The sequence below is a fragment of the Oryctolagus cuniculus genome, chromosome 14, assembly GCF_964237555.1.
Source record: "Oryctolagus cuniculus chromosome 14, mOryCun1.1, whole genome shotgun sequence".
Classification (NCBI taxonomy): domain Eukaryota; kingdom Metazoa; phylum Chordata; class Mammalia; order Lagomorpha; family Leporidae; genus Oryctolagus; species Oryctolagus cuniculus.
In genome coordinates, this window is record NC_091445.1 from 72,946,479 (window position 1) to 72,963,098 (window position 16,620).

A 16,620-nucleotide genomic window follows, 5' to 3' on the forward strand; every position below is an offset into this window, starting at 1 on the left:
ATAGTTTCTTCTGTCCGTCTCCCTCTTCCATTTCAACAGAAGGACTCGGGTTTTACGGTTTCCTGATCACTAAGTGAGCCTTTAAGGACATTCCAAGATTCTATGCAGTTCTGCGGTCAACCTGGAAATCCAAATAGATAACATTTCAGGGGTGAAATCCTTGGATTTCAAAAACGTCTGGGATACAGAAACTTCTTAAAGAGATGACTTGTAGAGCTAACTTTAGAATTTGTAATATTTTGAATATATATTACTTCCTCCCACATACAAAGTGTTTTTTTTTTTTTACTTCCCACACTAATACGTGTGTGTGTGTGTGTGTGTGTGTGTCTGTTTGTATGTTGGGGGCTTGTAACGGAAAACAGTATGTTCTTTGATTTTTGCTTCAGTGATTTTTAACACCAATTCACAAATAGTCCTAAACTATGGTTAAGGAAAAGTGTATTTCTCTCAATTCTTGGTGTTTGGAAATCCAAGATCATGGCACCTGCAAATTTATTGTCTGTGTGGGCATTTTTTGTGATGTTTTCACAAACAGAAAATCAGAAGGACAAAAGGGATGAATGATGTGTACCCTCATATTTCAGAAAAAAAAATAGAAGTGTTGAATTCTGTCCTTTGGCCCACAAGTAAGAGCAATGATCTCATAACCTAACCCTCATAACATAGCACCTTCTTCACACTCCACTTCTTAATACTCTTGCATTGAGATTAAATTTTAGTATGGATTTCAGAGGGACATATTCAAAGCATATCACCTTCCTTATGTAGTTAGCCCATTCAGAATTACTACAAATTCAGCATCTCTAATTCAAAAACTTGAAATCCAAAGTGCTCTGAAACCCAAAACTTTTGGATTACCAGTGCTTGAAAACTTTCAGATTTTGGAGCACTTCAAATTTCAAGTTTTCATGTGAAGGATGCTCAACTGATTAAATCTATGAAATTATTTCAAAATTTGAAAAATTCCAAAATCTGAAATATTCCTCATCCCAAGAACTTCAGGTAAGAGATACCCAGCCTGTATTACTGCCACTTGTTTTCCTGGATTTGTGTTTTCTGAGATCCCTACTGCTATTTCAAAGAGACTTTACTTTGGGATCCTTTGTTTGAAGTAGGGAAGAAGGTATCAAACTTTGGTTTCACATAAGTGCGGGATATCAGTCCTTGTTTTATTGCAGAGGAAGCTTTTATTTTATTATATGTACCATTTTGCCTTAAAGTAAGTGCACTTTTCAAAATGTGGCTTAAATATGTTTACATCTATGCACTGCACAGAAACTAATTGCATCCTCTGGTGTGATATTGGAAGACTTTCAAAAATAAGTGAAACATTAGTAATTGCTACACATATTACTTTCAAAAAGTAAAGGCAGGCATTAAGAATAAATTATGCATTTTAGAACAAAGTACACAGTCAGCATAAAATTGAAAGTGTCATTCTAATTGGAGTATAAGGAAGACCAGGTAGAGATGCCATTTTACAAATATGTAAAATCCATCAGGATCCTCAGATTTCTACCACTGAATCCTCTCTATCAAGTTCAAGGCACAATGGATTTCATCAAGCTTCAGGAAAAACCTCCAGAATCATAGTTCAGACTGAAATCTGGCACCTCCTCTAGCACCAAAACCCTTCTTTGCTGATAGTACCTGGAAGTTTTTCCTTCTGTCTGCATTCCCAGAAGTATTCAGCATCTGCTATTGCCAGTGTCAATATGTATAGCGCATTTCCCACTTGACTGCTTAATAGTTTTATATCAAAGCCCCATTGTGACTCATATGGTAAGAGAAATCTGTATCACAAGGCAAGGAAGGCTGATATGTATAGTGATTCTTTTAATTCTATGTAAATAATGAGAAATTTGAAATACAGAGACATATTGAAAGATTACTTCAGGGATTGGAATTGTGGCACAGCAGGTTTAGCCATGACCTACATCACCAACATTCCATTTTGGAGCACCACTGAGTCCTAGCTACTCCACTTCCTATCCAGCTCCCTACTAATGTGTCTGGGAAAACAGTGAATGGTGGCTCAAGTACAAATACTTGTGCCCTTACCACCCAGATGGGAGACCCTGATGGAGTTCCAGGCTCCTGGCTTCACCATAGCCCAGCACTGGCTGTTCCAGCCATTTGGGGAGTGAAACAGAGGTTTGAATATCTCTTTCTTTCTTTCTTTCTTTCTTTCTTTCTTTCTTTCTTTCTTTCTCTTTCTTTCTTTTACAGGCAGAGTGGACAGTGAGAGAGAGAGAGAGAGAGAGAGAGAAAGGTCTTTTTTTTTTGCCATTGGTTCACCCTCCAATGGCCGCCGCTGCTGGCGAACCGTGCTGATCCAATGGCAGGAGCCAGGTACTTATCCTGGTCTCCCATGGGGTGCAGGGCCCAAGCACTTGGGCCATCCTCCACTGCACTCCCTGGCCACAGCAGAGAGCTGGCCTGGAAGAGGGGCAACCGGGACAAGAACCCGTGTGCCAGCGCTGCAAGGCGGAGGATTAGCCTAGTGAGCCACGGCGCCGGCTTTCTCTTTCTTTTTCTGTCTCTACCTCTCTCTCTGTAATTCTGACTTTGAAATAAATAAAATAAATCTGTTGAAGAACATGCAAATGATGGGCTCCCACTAAAGTGTATGCCTTGACTTCTAACATTGGCAAATTTGTTCTACTCTTTAACATTGAGGAAAAAAGGAACAGAAAACACCCTCCTCCAAAACTTACATCAATTGCAAACCCAAGCATGCCCACTTTCTTCCAATAAAGGAAAATACAATTACTTATCAAATTTACTAAATTTAGTTATTATTTCTAGTAGATCATTTTATTAGATTACATAGAACTTTCTAAATACACATAGTCAAGTCATCTATGAATTGGAACAGTTTTGCCTCTAACTTCCAAATTGAATGCTTTAGAACAGTCTAATAAGAAGTTTAAAAATAAACAAAATTGACAGCCCATTGGCCCAACTAACTAAAAAAGAAGAGAAAAAACCCAAATCAAAAAAATCAGAGATAAAAAAGGAAACATAACAACACATACCACAGAAATAAAAAGAATCATCAGAAACTACTACAAGAACTTGTATGCCAGCAAACAGGGAAATCTATCAGAAATGGATAGATTCCTAGACACATGCAACCTACCTAAATTGAACCAGGAAGACCTAAAAAACCTAAACAGATCCGTAACTGAGACATAAATTGAAACAGTAATAAAGGCCCTCCCAACAAAGAAAAGCCCAGGACCAGAAGGATTCATTGCTGAATTCTACCAGACATTCAAAGAACTAACTCCAATTCTTCTCAAACTATTCAGAACAATTGAAAAAGAGGGAATCCTCCCAAATTCTTTCTATGAAGCCAGCATCACCTTAAACCTGAAGCCTGAAAAAGATGCAGCATTGAAAGAAAATTACAGACCAACATCCCTGATAAACATAGACACAAAAATCCTCCATAAAATTCTAGCCAATAGAATGCAACAACACAACAGAAAGATCATCCACCTGGACCAAGTGGGATTTATCCCTGGTATGCAGGGATGGTTTAATGTGCTCAAATCAATCAATGTGATACACCACATTAACAAACTCCAGAAGAAAAACCGTATGATTATCTCAATAGATGCCGAGAAAGCATTTGATAAAATTCAACACCCTTTCATGATGAAAACTCTAAGCAAATTGGGTATAGAAGGAACATTCCTCAATACAATCAAAGCAACTTATGAAAAACCCATGGCCAACATCCTATTGAACGGGGAAAAGTTGGAAGCATTTCCACTGAGATCTGGTACCAGACAGGGATGCCCACTCTCACCACTGCTATTCAATATAGTTCTGGAAGTCTTAGCCAGAGCTATTAGGCAAGAAAAAGAAATTAAAGGGATACAAATTGGGAAGGGAGAAGTCAAACTATCCCTCTTTACAGACGATATGATTCTTTATTTAGGGGACCCAAAGAACTCTACTAAGAGACTATTGGAACTCATAGAAGAGTTTAGTAAAGTAGCAGGATATAAAATCAATGCACAAAAATCAACAGCCTTTGTATACACAGGCAATGCAACAGCTGAGAAAGAACTGCTAAGATCAATCCCATTCACAATAACCACAAAAACAATTAAATACCTTGGCATAAACTTAACTAAGGACGTTAAAGATCTCTACAATGAGAATTACAAAATCTTAAAGAAAGAAATAGTAGAGGATACCAAAAAATGGAAAAATCTTCCATGCTCATGGATTGGAAGAATCAACGTCATCAAAATGTCCATTCTCCCAAAAGCAATTTATAGATTCAATGTGATACCAATCAAAATACCAAAGGCATTCTTCTCAGATCTGGAAAAAATGATGCTAAAATTCATATGGAGACATAGGAGACCTCGAATAGCTAAAGCAATTTTGTACAACAAAAACAAAGCCGGAGGCATCACAATACCAGATTTCAGGACATACTACAGGGCAGTTGTAATCAAAACAGCATGGTACTGGTACAAAAACAGATGGATAGACCAATGGAACAGAATTGAAACACCAGAAATCAATCCAAACATCTACAGCCAACTTACATTTGATCAAGGATCCAAAACCAATCCCTGTAGTAAGGACAGTCTATTCAATAAATGGTGCTGGGAAAACTGGATTTCCATGTGCAGAAGCATGAAGTAAGATCCCTATATTTCACCTTACACAAAAATCCACTCAACATGGATTAAAGACTTAAATCTATGACCTGGCACCATCAAATTATTAGAGAACATTGGGGAAACCCTACAAGATATAGGCACCGCAAAATACTTGGAAAAGTCTTTGAAAATCATAGTTCAGACTGAAATCTGGCACCTCCTCTAGCACCAAATTTTTACATGTTGTAGAACTGAGGATTCTCAGTAAACTGTGTTGGTGTTGTGAACCCAAATATTCTAAGTCACTTCAGGTGTAAAAGAAGGAAATAGTTTCTGAATTTTTCTGAAAATTGGATAAACCTGGAGTATGTAGTGTAGATGGTTAGAAGAAGGGCACTGAGATCACGCTGAATTCAAAGGCTAAAAAAATAAATTTTAAAAAGCATGGAATAGGTTGATCGGGTAACTCACAGTAACATAATCTCATATGTGTGATCACTGCTTGGTTACAGACTAAGACCATGAGGACATAAGGATGCTATCCCTAAGGGGAAAAAGTGTATCAAGATTAGTTTAGCTAAAATACAAAATGAAATTCTTTTGTTCACAGGAAGCACCTCAGGAACAGTTCTTGAGATTTCTCTGATAGTATTCAATTAGGGGGACTGATAAGGAACATTTAAGGCCATTGGCTCCAGCTACAGCTGTTTCCATCTTAGTTTCCTACTTACAAATGATATTAGAGTGCAGTTGCTGAGTCTCCCAGATGACAAACACTAACATTAAGTGACAAGTCCTGCTTCCAATCCATCAATATCTTAGGTGTTCCTTCACTGGTAACTAAACTTGCAATAAATTATCCCTTGGTCTGCTATAACCAGCTAAATATTATCATTATGTGTAGCAGAAAATTACTAGAAACTCAGGATTTTTTAGTTACTTCTTCGCTTAAGCATTAAAAGTATTATGCTATAAACATGATCCATCTGAAATTGATTTCATCTTTGAAAATTTCCTTTAAAATTGCAAGCAATATATCAAATAATATATACCTAATATGCGTAACCAATATTCTCAATTGCAAGTTTGTCATATCATTTACAAAGTATACATTTTTTCTATAATTCTAATATGCTTTGGAAGCTAATTTGGTAATATTTTTAAAAGATAGTTAAAATATCATTCACCACAGCCAACATATCATAGGATCCTTTCATTATTTGACAGTTTTGACAGATATTATTGATTTGGCCAGTAACTGCAGCTAACTAGAAGAGGACAATGTGACAGTTTTATGTAACAAAAGGCACAGTGTCATGTCAACTGAACTAAATGTTGTACAAAGTGACAGCCGGACAAAAAATCCTTTCAGACTTAATTTTCTGCTTCATTTTTTTTTTCTACCATCAATACATAAGGCAGTGCAGTAGGTGACACAAATTAGCAGGATAGAGCAAAAGGTCTACCCCTTCCTCTGTGGCTATACTTGACTTCTTCCACCACAGAGTGGCAATTATTTTTAAGGTGAATGAACAAGAAGAGCAGCTTATAGTAATCAACCTACCCCTATCGGAGAAAATATATCCCTTATCAAGTTGCTTTATATATTTCACCTAGGTGGCTTTTGGGAAAAGATGAAAGGAAAAAGTCCCCATCTGCTAGGTCATGCCTACAAGACACATTCTGTCAAGTCTTAAAAGCAACAACAGCTTTGCCTGTGGGATACCTATAATTATTATGCGGAGCAGCCCAATGCCTGCTGCAGTTCATTGTTCTGCTAACACAAGACGGAATGAGAACAGTGGCTCCAGGCTGTGAGTGGATAAAGTGCAACTTTTCGATTTTGCTCTTCCAAGGATCCTGCATTGTGTGAAGTCCATGAGTGACATCTTTGGCTTTCCTTGGGGCTCAGTAGATTGAATCAGTCATGCTGAGTTAAACAATGAGTGGAGGACATAACCTTAGCCATGTCTATCATTTTTTTCCTCCTAATTCAATCTACATTTAATCAATGAAAGTAATTTCTTGTTTGTTTAAGTCTCATATCCAATGTATCTTGAGGATTTTGAAGTAGTACACCTTCACTTTGACTTTACCTGCCTTTTGAACTTCACCTACTTCATCTTAATTGGGATTTGTAAAACTGGTGGGCAGAACAGGTATGCAGCTGAGTTCTTTCTGTGATTACCCCGACTTGTACTTATAATAAAACATTGGGAATAATGTTATCTAAATGATAAGGTAGAGAAAATATATTACCGAAAGGAAAATAATGACAACAGTAAAAAAAAAAAAGCTAAATTTGAATGCTCAGAATAAAACTTGAAATAATATTTACAGGAAAAAACCACCTTTGGTCAAGTTCTCTGTTGCTCACTTTATGCTCATAGTTCAAAGGTTGACTTTCAGGCTATCACTGCATCAGTGCTGACTTATGCAAGTTCAAGGTCTTTATTGATCGCTTTAGCAAGTCTTAATCAAAATCCGTCTTCCTTTCCACTCTTAGTGATTAAATAAGTCTGAGAGAGCTTGACACCAAGTCTCACTTTTTATGTTTGTAGAAAAGTGCTGATCTAAACATTTTATTACCTGTCAATTGTCAGGCTGCAAAACAAACTGGAAGATAAAGTTTGGAGAAAATGGGTTTACTTGAACATACACAATTAATTAAATGCCATGATAAAGAAGAAATATTATCATGAAGCTAAAAGTAGAGAAAAGGTTTTAGTATTTTTTTCAAGGCTGCTATTGCAGAAGTGTCATATAGAAAAACAAAAACAAAAATCCTTTATAATAAGTACAAGAGAAACTCAGTGATGTGGGGCTAATTTGCTGGAATAAAGACTGGTTGAAATAGATTTGGAAAGATCTGGAACTTAAGAGGAACTAAGAGTAAGAAACACTGTGACTAAGAAATATAAACTGCGAACTAAAAATATTGTTTGGTATATTTTTTAAAATTTAAAATAAACTAAGACTTTATTTTAAAAACACCCTTAGCAAAAACTGGAAATAGGAAGCTTAGATTTAAATTTTAAAAGTAAATTCAACACATTACTTCTCATGAATCTAATGGGGGAAATCAAAGATGTTTCAGTAATAGTTTGATTTTTGAAAGTTGTATAATCAGGCTAAATATTTCAGCAATATGTATTACATAAGTAGTTGAGAACAAATTTATTTAAGTAAGGTATGTTTGACTTTTTTTCACTTTTTGATTCTTTCATCTGACATTCATTGACCACTTATAGTATATTGAGCAATATACTAAATAAGAAAATAGACCCAGTTCTTAAAGAGGTCATGGTCTATTCAAACTGTATTTTATCTTGTAAAGGAATAAAATTTCACCATGAAAAACGCTTCAGTGGGCAGACATTGTGATGTACCAGGTTAAGCCACTGTTTGAGACACCTGCATCTTATGTTGAATGAGTTCACACTATTCAGTGCTCTCATTCATCTTCTTTCTCCTGTGTCTGGGAGACAGAAGATGATAGCCCAAGTATTTGGATTCTGGCCATCAGCATGGGAGCCTCAGATGGAGTTCTTGGCTTCTGGCATGGACCTGGCCCACTACTGGTTTGTGTGGGCATTTGTGGAGTAAACCATCAAATCAAAGATCTCTTTCTCTCTGTCACTCTGCCTTTCAAATAAAGAAATCCATGTATTAAAACATGCCTCTGAAGTGTTAGCTAATTTCTGATTAATGTCAAAAGCCAAATGAAGTGCTTCAGGCACCTGGGTTCCCAGTAAGAACTCTATTAATACATATCTATCATCTGAAATCCACTTTTGCTACATCCCAGAACCTCCTCACTCGATAAAAGCCCTTACAGTTAAACTGAAGTGTAAGTAGAGACAAGATGTGTTTCAAACCAGTATAATAAAAATCCAGGGTTATGTATGTAGTTCAGTGGGAAGTCAAAGGAAGGATACAGAAGTATGCCATAGTCATGTAGCTATGACTAAATATGGAGATGATCCTTTTATAGGGGTTTTGGAGTCTGTACCTCAGGTGAGAGTGTACAGAATGCTTCCTGAAGTGATTGTTGAAGCCATGAACCATATGTAATTTGTTTTTATGTGCCAACTTAGAAAAGATGACTTTAAATTTTCATCTGAACTGTTATATGATTTCACATCAACAGCTTTAGCTGATACTATTCCAGCTACTCTTTCCTTCTCAGGTAAATTCCCAATTTCTCCCAGAGAGTTTATCTGGTTTTGGTTGTGAGTCCTGCCATATAATTGACTTGTATTGGTTAAGGAAATAAAGTTTCATTACATTTTATGTGAGACAAGATTTCGGTTTGTGTCTTAGTTTGGTTCTCGATTGTCAGAATGGAAATTTATAAATCTGTGGACATTGTTCAGCTTTTTGCTATTTTCAGCCATTTAAATAAATGCAGACGTTTCTTTTCAGATGTGTGTGTATGTGAATGTTTATGTACCAATTGCACACACACTGCATATATGGGTGGATGTCTTCCCTGTGTTCCATGTTAACCATTACTACATCAAAAATGCATGAATTATTTAGCAATGGGTCTGAATAAAGTTTCTCAAATAGATAGCTAATCAAAATTAAGCAATCAAGTTAATAAAAATTATATATATCCAATGGTATATCTTCTTCAAAAAGGTTACCATTAGGGGGCTCAAAATTCGCTTTTAGAAATGACTATCCTTCATAAATAAGAGTGTCAATTGTTACTGTGCACTTGCTCCCCATGTAGGACTTTTGTGTTTAATGAATTGTACTATGAGAATCGACTGCAAATTTTCTTCCCAAACTGTACTCTATATGTTGTGTATATGTGTGGGTGCAAATTACTGAAGTCTATGCTTAGCATGGAGTTGGTCCTCTGTATATAAAGTCAAACTAAAAGTGAACAATAATGAAGAAGGAGATGGAACAGTGAGAGGAAGGTGGGATGGGAGTTGGGGGCAGTATAGGGGAAAGAACCACTATACTCCTAAAGTTGTATCTATGAAAAAATGTATTCATTAAATAAAAACTTAAAAAAAGAAATGACTATTACAATTACTATTACTATTACTATTGTATAGCAATTCAAATTAATACTAATGATCCATCTGGATAATTGATTCTGATTACATCTAATTTTTTTGTTCTGTGTTTTTTACTCCTTTGATTTGGAGATATTGAGTTATTCTGGAAGCAAAGATGCAGAATGCAATAGCATTGATTACCAATCAGTTCACTCAGACAGATCATGAGCAAGTTGGAGTCTGAAGTTTTTCTCATCAGGATGCTGTGCTGAAGTCTCTAAGTGGCTCTCAATGAAAGGTGAGCCCCTTCTGTGACCTTGGTAACATAAGCCAGTCAGCATTGCCATTTTCACCTACCCAAAGCACTTCAATGTGGAAATAAGAACGACCTCATAAGATAGAATTGACCCTAGGATGGAGGTTTTTTTCCCTTATTTTCAGATATATTGCTGGCTGGTCCTAGATTCTTCCACATTCCAAGTAGCAACTGGGAATTTCCCAACTAATCAGAGAGTAATCCAAGCATAGGGAATTAAATTCTGGGACTGTGTTCAATGGTAATTAAATATACATTAACATATGTTAAATAATATGATTTTTAGCATTAATAATGAATTGAGTCTTTAGGTAATTTTTCCTGATAGAGTAGCATAGGAGCAAGAAACTTGAAGTATCTGCTTCTAGTTATACTCTAAAGCATCTTTTTCCTATTTATTCATTATATTCATTGACTACAAAGATTTTAGTCCCCATTCAGAAAAAAGTAAGCTCCACTTTAATTGTAAGTAAGAATTGGGAAGTTTATGGTGTTGACTATTGTTGCTTCTTCTTTTTTTTTTTTTTTTTTTTTTTTGTTGCTTCTTTTAAACTCTTCAACTAGCGTATGAAAAGACTAACTTTTTCCTCACTAATTGATATGGATAGTATGCTGCTCCAAGCTTGATCTTCAATGTTGTCTCAATAGTTCTTAAAACAAATTATCCATTTGTAAACTGCCAATCCTTTTGGAGTTTTGCTTTCATAAAATTTTCAGAAAGCATCAATATTTTCACCATCCTTCTACTCAAGCATCACCACAAATTTAATGTTTACTCTTACTAAATTTTAGCAGAATTTGCATTACTCTGAAGGAGTCTTTTTCAGCTGAATTCTTATTCTTCTTAGTTCCTCAACCTGGATCCTATTTAGACATGTTATAAAATGTTAGTATTAGTTTGATTTCATGCAAAATAGTTTCAAAAATTATAACTTTTTCATTATATGCATTTTCCATTAACTTTTTGAAGATCCTTATGTGTGTATCTTAAATAGAATATCAGTTGCCCCAAGAACTATTTATTTATTTTAATCTATTAAAATCCATTTGAATGGCAGGGTGACAGAGAGAGAGAGAGAGAGAGAGAGAGAGAGAGAGAGAGAGAGAGATCAGTCTTCTAACCACTGGTTCATTCCTTAAATGGCCACAACCACCAGGTCTGGGCCAGGCCTTAGCCAGGAGCCAGGAACGCCATTTGTCTCACCTTGATGGAAGGAACCAAAGTACTTGGGCCATCTTTTTTTCACTTCCCAGGCACATTAGCAGGTAGCTGGTAGATGCGGAATAGTTGGGATTTGAACTAACACTCCAATATAGGAAGCCAGCATTATGATCAGTTTACTCCACAGTGCGGTATCACAGACCCCACCAAGAACAATTAATTAAAACATATATTTGGCAGGTGCCGCAGCTCAATAGGCTAATCCTCCACCTGCGGTGCCAGCACCCCAGGGTTCTAGTCCCAGTCAGGGCGCCAGATTCTGTCCCAGTTGCTCCTCTTCCAGGCCAGCTCTCTGCTGTGGCCTGGGAAGGCAGTGGAGGATGGCACAAGTCCCTGGGCCCTGCACCCGCACAGGAGACCAGGAGAAGCACCTGGCTCCTGGCTTTGGATCAGCGCAGTGCACCAGCCGCAGTGCGCTGACTGCAGCGGCCATTAGGGGGTGAACCAATGGAAAAAGGAAGATCTTTCTCTCTGTCTCTCTCTCTCACTGTCCACTCTGCCTGTAAAACAAACAAAGGAACAAAAACCATATATTCATCATATTCATCTCATTTGATTACTAACATCACCTTTATCTCATAATAATCCTTGTCTATATCTGTATCTATTTTGGGTTAAATTTTTCTTGTTCCACTGAACTTTTGTTCCATTACTGTGTCAACACCAACTATGAAAAATACAGATGTTTTGGTATATTTATTTTGAGAGAGAGAGATCTTCCATGTGCTGATTCACTACCCATATGCCCACAAGAATAAGGCCTACATCAGGCCATGCTAGGAGCCCAGAACTATGTCCATCTTTCCAGTGTGGTTGATGAGGTCCTAAGCACGTGAGCTAATATCTACTGTTTCCCAGGATGCATTAACAGAAAGCTGGAACAAAAGCAGAACAATTGGCACTCTGATACAGGAAGCAGGCATCCAAAATGGCACTTAACACACTGTGTCATAATGCTCACACAAAACTTTCATTTTTTTTTCCAAAATCCCTTTATCATTCTTACAATTTAAAATAGTCTATAAGGCATTATAAGACATTTTTTATTTATTATAATATAAATGCATACCTGGAAATAAAATATCTCATGTGGATTTTTATAGACTGTCATATTTCCATGCTAATTTATAGATATCTATTTTTATCTGCTGAAAAAGGTGGAAAATTTTCTGAATTCCTGTGAAATCCTGAGTTTATTTCTCATGTTATCAATCCCAGGGTTTGGCTGCATTCATCGCATTATTCACTCACTTGCCAAAAAGATAATTATACCTTCATTCAATATGTCATAATAATGTAATGTTAAAAATAAGAATAATAATTAATACAATAAGAACCAACCAAACAAAATCCTATAGTATCAAAGTAAAGGATAGTTTTTTGAAAAAAAAAAAAAGCATACATTGCAGCAGCAAACACTGGCTGGACTAAAAGGAAAAATTGAGAAATGGCACAATAGTAAATATCAATCATATGTATGGATATGTATTATAGAGAATGATATGCAAATAGATTATTGTAAATTCATGATACTAACACACAGGAAAACTCAGATGATCTGGATAATTTTCTCAGGGAAATGCATCAATTCTATCCAAAAGTGTAATAAAGTTAAATAGAAATTGAAAAACGTGAACTTGTCTTAAAAAATTCTATTCTCACAAAAGAGCAAATGTCATTACAAGTGATTTATAACAAAATATTCAAAACAATGTTCCAAATTTATACGATTTTCTTTTTGTAAAGAAAATTAGGTACAACACTAAATTATTCTTAGACTAATTATAATTACGATATAAAACTATGCAAGAAACATATTTGATTAAAAAGTCTTAAAGAACAATGCAAGATGGCAGTTACCACTCAAGGGTAAATGTCCCTTGCAATTTCTCACTGTTGGAAGGATTCAAAGACAGTCAGAAAAGAGTAGGAGATGGCAAATTTAGCTGTGATCTAGCAGATGAGGGAGACATGATACTTACAAGATGGACAGAGGTGATAACTAGGCTTCCAAGAACAATTTACAAAACCCAAATATACAGCCTTAAAATAGAATGTGGACTTAAATATCCAGAAACACCCCCCCTTTGTATGATTTGTAGAAAAGTTAGTATGAAGGGAGTTAACAGTTCTAAGGGAGTGATGGATCCAAGAGCCGTATCAGTACTAGCAAAATGGCAGAACTCATACAGCATCAAAGTCTGCTGTGAGAGCTGCGGCACCTGCTGACATCTTAAGAGAATACAAAGCTCCCTCAGCCACCCTAAGGACAGTGCTACAGTAACTAACCAGAGAGGCCAGGCACAGGCCCTGCCCGCCACCTTGCTATGCGGTTTGATCAGTCTTCAATTTCCACAGCAGTAAATTCTCTAGGTTCATCTTAGCGACCTCAAAGTACTGGAAGTGGAACTCCCATTTATCTGAAGATTCTGTAAGCGACACTAATGCTTTTTGTCCATTTGAAATATGTAAGTTGTGCTATTACATCATCTTCTCACGTGTAACCACTGTGCACACTTCCACGACCAAGAATTCATATTTAAATTGATTCCCATCATCACGGGTGGGACACAGTCAACTGAAGCATGAAAAGACACATCACACAGGCAGCTTGCTGCTGATAACCTGGCCTGGGTCTTTGCTTTCTACCCTGCCCCCAACCCACATCAGCCCTCCAGCTTAAGGTGCCTCCTTAGAATGGAGGTGAAGGTTTCAGGTGGCAGCCTGTGGGACTACTGTTGGGTATTGGGGTGCTTTGTCTGCACCCGGATTTTTTTTTTTTTTTTGAGTCTTAAATGATGCCCGCTTCAAGCCATCTTCATGTCCCCCCTCCTCAACTCCCAACTGTCACCACCCAGCATCCCCGTGCACTTCCTTGCTTTGGCCAGAAGCCATCAGCGAAGGATGGAGTCTTCCACCTCTTTGGTGGAGTCTGGGAACCACATTCACTCACTCTCCACCTCTCTTCAGCCGCTGATGTGTTCTTGCAGCCCAGGGTCTGATAGAGTGACCAGAATGGCGTCAGCATGGTAGCTCAGATCTGCCAGCTTTCCAAGTCCCTGGTCATTCAACCTGGGGAAAGGCTACTGGGAGACCCTTGTGCACACAGGAGCTCTCTGAATTGTTCTCCTTTCCTGTAATTGTTTTGGTTTTCAGCATTGAAGACGTTTTAAACAGGCTGTCGCTTGGTCACTTGTCCTCTCAGTGCATTGGGTCTGGTTTGGAATCAGACAACTGTAACAAAAAGAACCTTCCATTCGTGCACCTTGCTGCTGGTGCTGCGGCCTCTTTCGGTGTTCGGCAAGGACTGAGAAAGAACTCGGGGTGCATGGCAGATCCCCGAGGTTGGCGGGCTAGGTACCCTGCACACTGCTGCGTTTTCCCACTCTCCAGTCAGAACCGCTAAATGCTGAAATGTAAATGGGTACTGAAATGAAAAGTCATGGTGTCCCGAAAAAGAATGTTAAGGCCAACATTCTATAAAAATGGCCCTGAAAATCTTATTTAAGCGGCTGGTGTTGTAGTACAGGGAGTTAAGCGGCTGCCTGTGATGCCCGCATCTCTTATGAGAGCCAACTAAAGCCCTGACTGCTTCACTTTCCATGCAGCTCCCTGCTAATGCACCTGGGAAAGCAGTGTAAGATGGTCTGAGTGTTTGGCTCCTGCCACTCATGTGGGAGACCCATTGGAGTTAGCTTTGGCCAACCCATTGCTACCATCTGGGGAGTGAACCAGTGGGTGGAAGTTGTCCCTCTCTGTCTCCCTCTTTTCCTTTCTGTCACTCCACCTTCCAAAAAAATGACTACAACTTTAAAAAAAAATAAAATCTGTAAAAAAAAAAAAAAAAAGAAATTATCAATTCCCAACTTGACTCTCACTGGGATTAAACATGACAATAGGTCTGATCTGATTTCATCATCATTAAAAAAAAATCATCTATTATTTTTCACTTTATGTTTCTGTGTGGGAGCAAACTGTTGAAATCTTTACTTAATGTATGCTAAACTGATCTTCTGTAGGTAAAGAGAATCGAAAATGAATCTTGATGTGAATGGAAGGGGAGAGGGAGTGGGAGAGGGGAGGGCTGCGGGTGGGAGGGACGTTATGGGGGGGAAGTCATTGTAATCCATAAGCTGTACTTTGGAAATTTATATTCATTAAAAAAAAAGAAAGAAAAAAAAAGAAAATCTTAGTTAAATTTATAAAATGCAGTCATAATTTTAAAAATAATTCTCAGTGAACAGACTATTTTCCAGTATTACAAATGTTCACTGGTTTTAGAAAACACTTTAACATAATTCATTACATTTAGAAATTATTAAAATATAGTCATTTCATTCGATGCTATGAGGGCACATAAAATTTTAAAATCTCTAAGACACAGAGATAAGAGAAAAATTTAATAAAATGATAGTTTCCACTACAAGCTATAGAAAATACAATGCTTAGTTGTTAAGTCATTAGCAGCTTTCCCTTTAGGAAGGAAGCCTACCTTTCCATCTTCCATTCTGCTGTGTCCTCTAGGGCTTGCCTGCATAGAAAGAGGCACAACAGAGCAATTTTATCAAATCAAAAAGTACGTTATATGTTCGCTTCAGATAAAATCCATGTGACAGGTCATGGAAAAAATACAAAAGAATAGACATGCAAACAGCAAAAGCTAAGATGAGAAGGTAGAGTTTTCTCTAGATCTAAATAAATTTTATAATTCCATTTGTTTTTTCTGTATCAATAATAACTAGAAATATAATCGGACAAATGCATTTGTTGTGTCATATTATAGCACATATAAGATGTTCAGAAATAAATGTAATGAAATGGATTTGGCAAAGTATGACATAATTTTAGTATTTATTTGAAATACTAAAATACAACTAATTCAGTTTCAAGGCTCAGTGTACTATTAAACCATTTTCCACAAATTCATAATTTATTACATGTTCATATAAATGGATGTTTTTGTTTGGTTGGTTTTGATTTCTAGGGGATGATGATAAAAGTTTGATATTCATCTGGTAATCTGGTAGAGCAACTTCCCCCAAACAGAAAGATAGTCTTGAGGAAGAAGAATATTTTGTGTCCTTTAATTATCATATAAGCAATTATACTTTTAAAAGCAAAGGTATTTAAAATTTGTGATACTGGAGCAGCAGTACCTAACTGGTGAGCAACTGAGTATAGCAGCATAGAATAAAAAATGTATAGAGTACACAAATAGTACACACACACACACACATACTATATGACATAGAGATTATTACAAAATTATTGGTATAGAGTATTCAACAATTAGTATTTGACAATTTTTCTGAATAGAAAATATTAAATTTGATCACTGTATTCTATCATAAGCAGTTATCAATTCTATGTAACTTCAAGAACTAAAAGTCAAAGCAAAAATTTTAAATTTAAAGGATTTTCTGATTTTGGTAAAAG

At 36.8% G+C, this 16,620-nt stretch overlaps 1 protein-coding gene across 1 annotated transcript; it reads left to right on the top strand.

Annotated features, from left to right (window-relative positions):
- The first annotated feature begins 11,102 nt into the window (after nt 1–11,102).
- On the top strand, nt 11,103–13,413 carry LOC108177259 (ubiquitin-conjugating enzyme E2 variant 1-like). Its single transcript, XM_017344538.2, has 2 exons — nt 11,103–11,125; nt 13,053–13,413. Exons 1-2 carry the CDS (start codon nt 11,103–11,105, stop codon nt 13,411–13,413), a joined length of 384 nt encoding a protein of 127 aa, XP_017200027.2.
- Nucleotides 13,414–16,620: the final 3,207 nt, after the last annotated feature.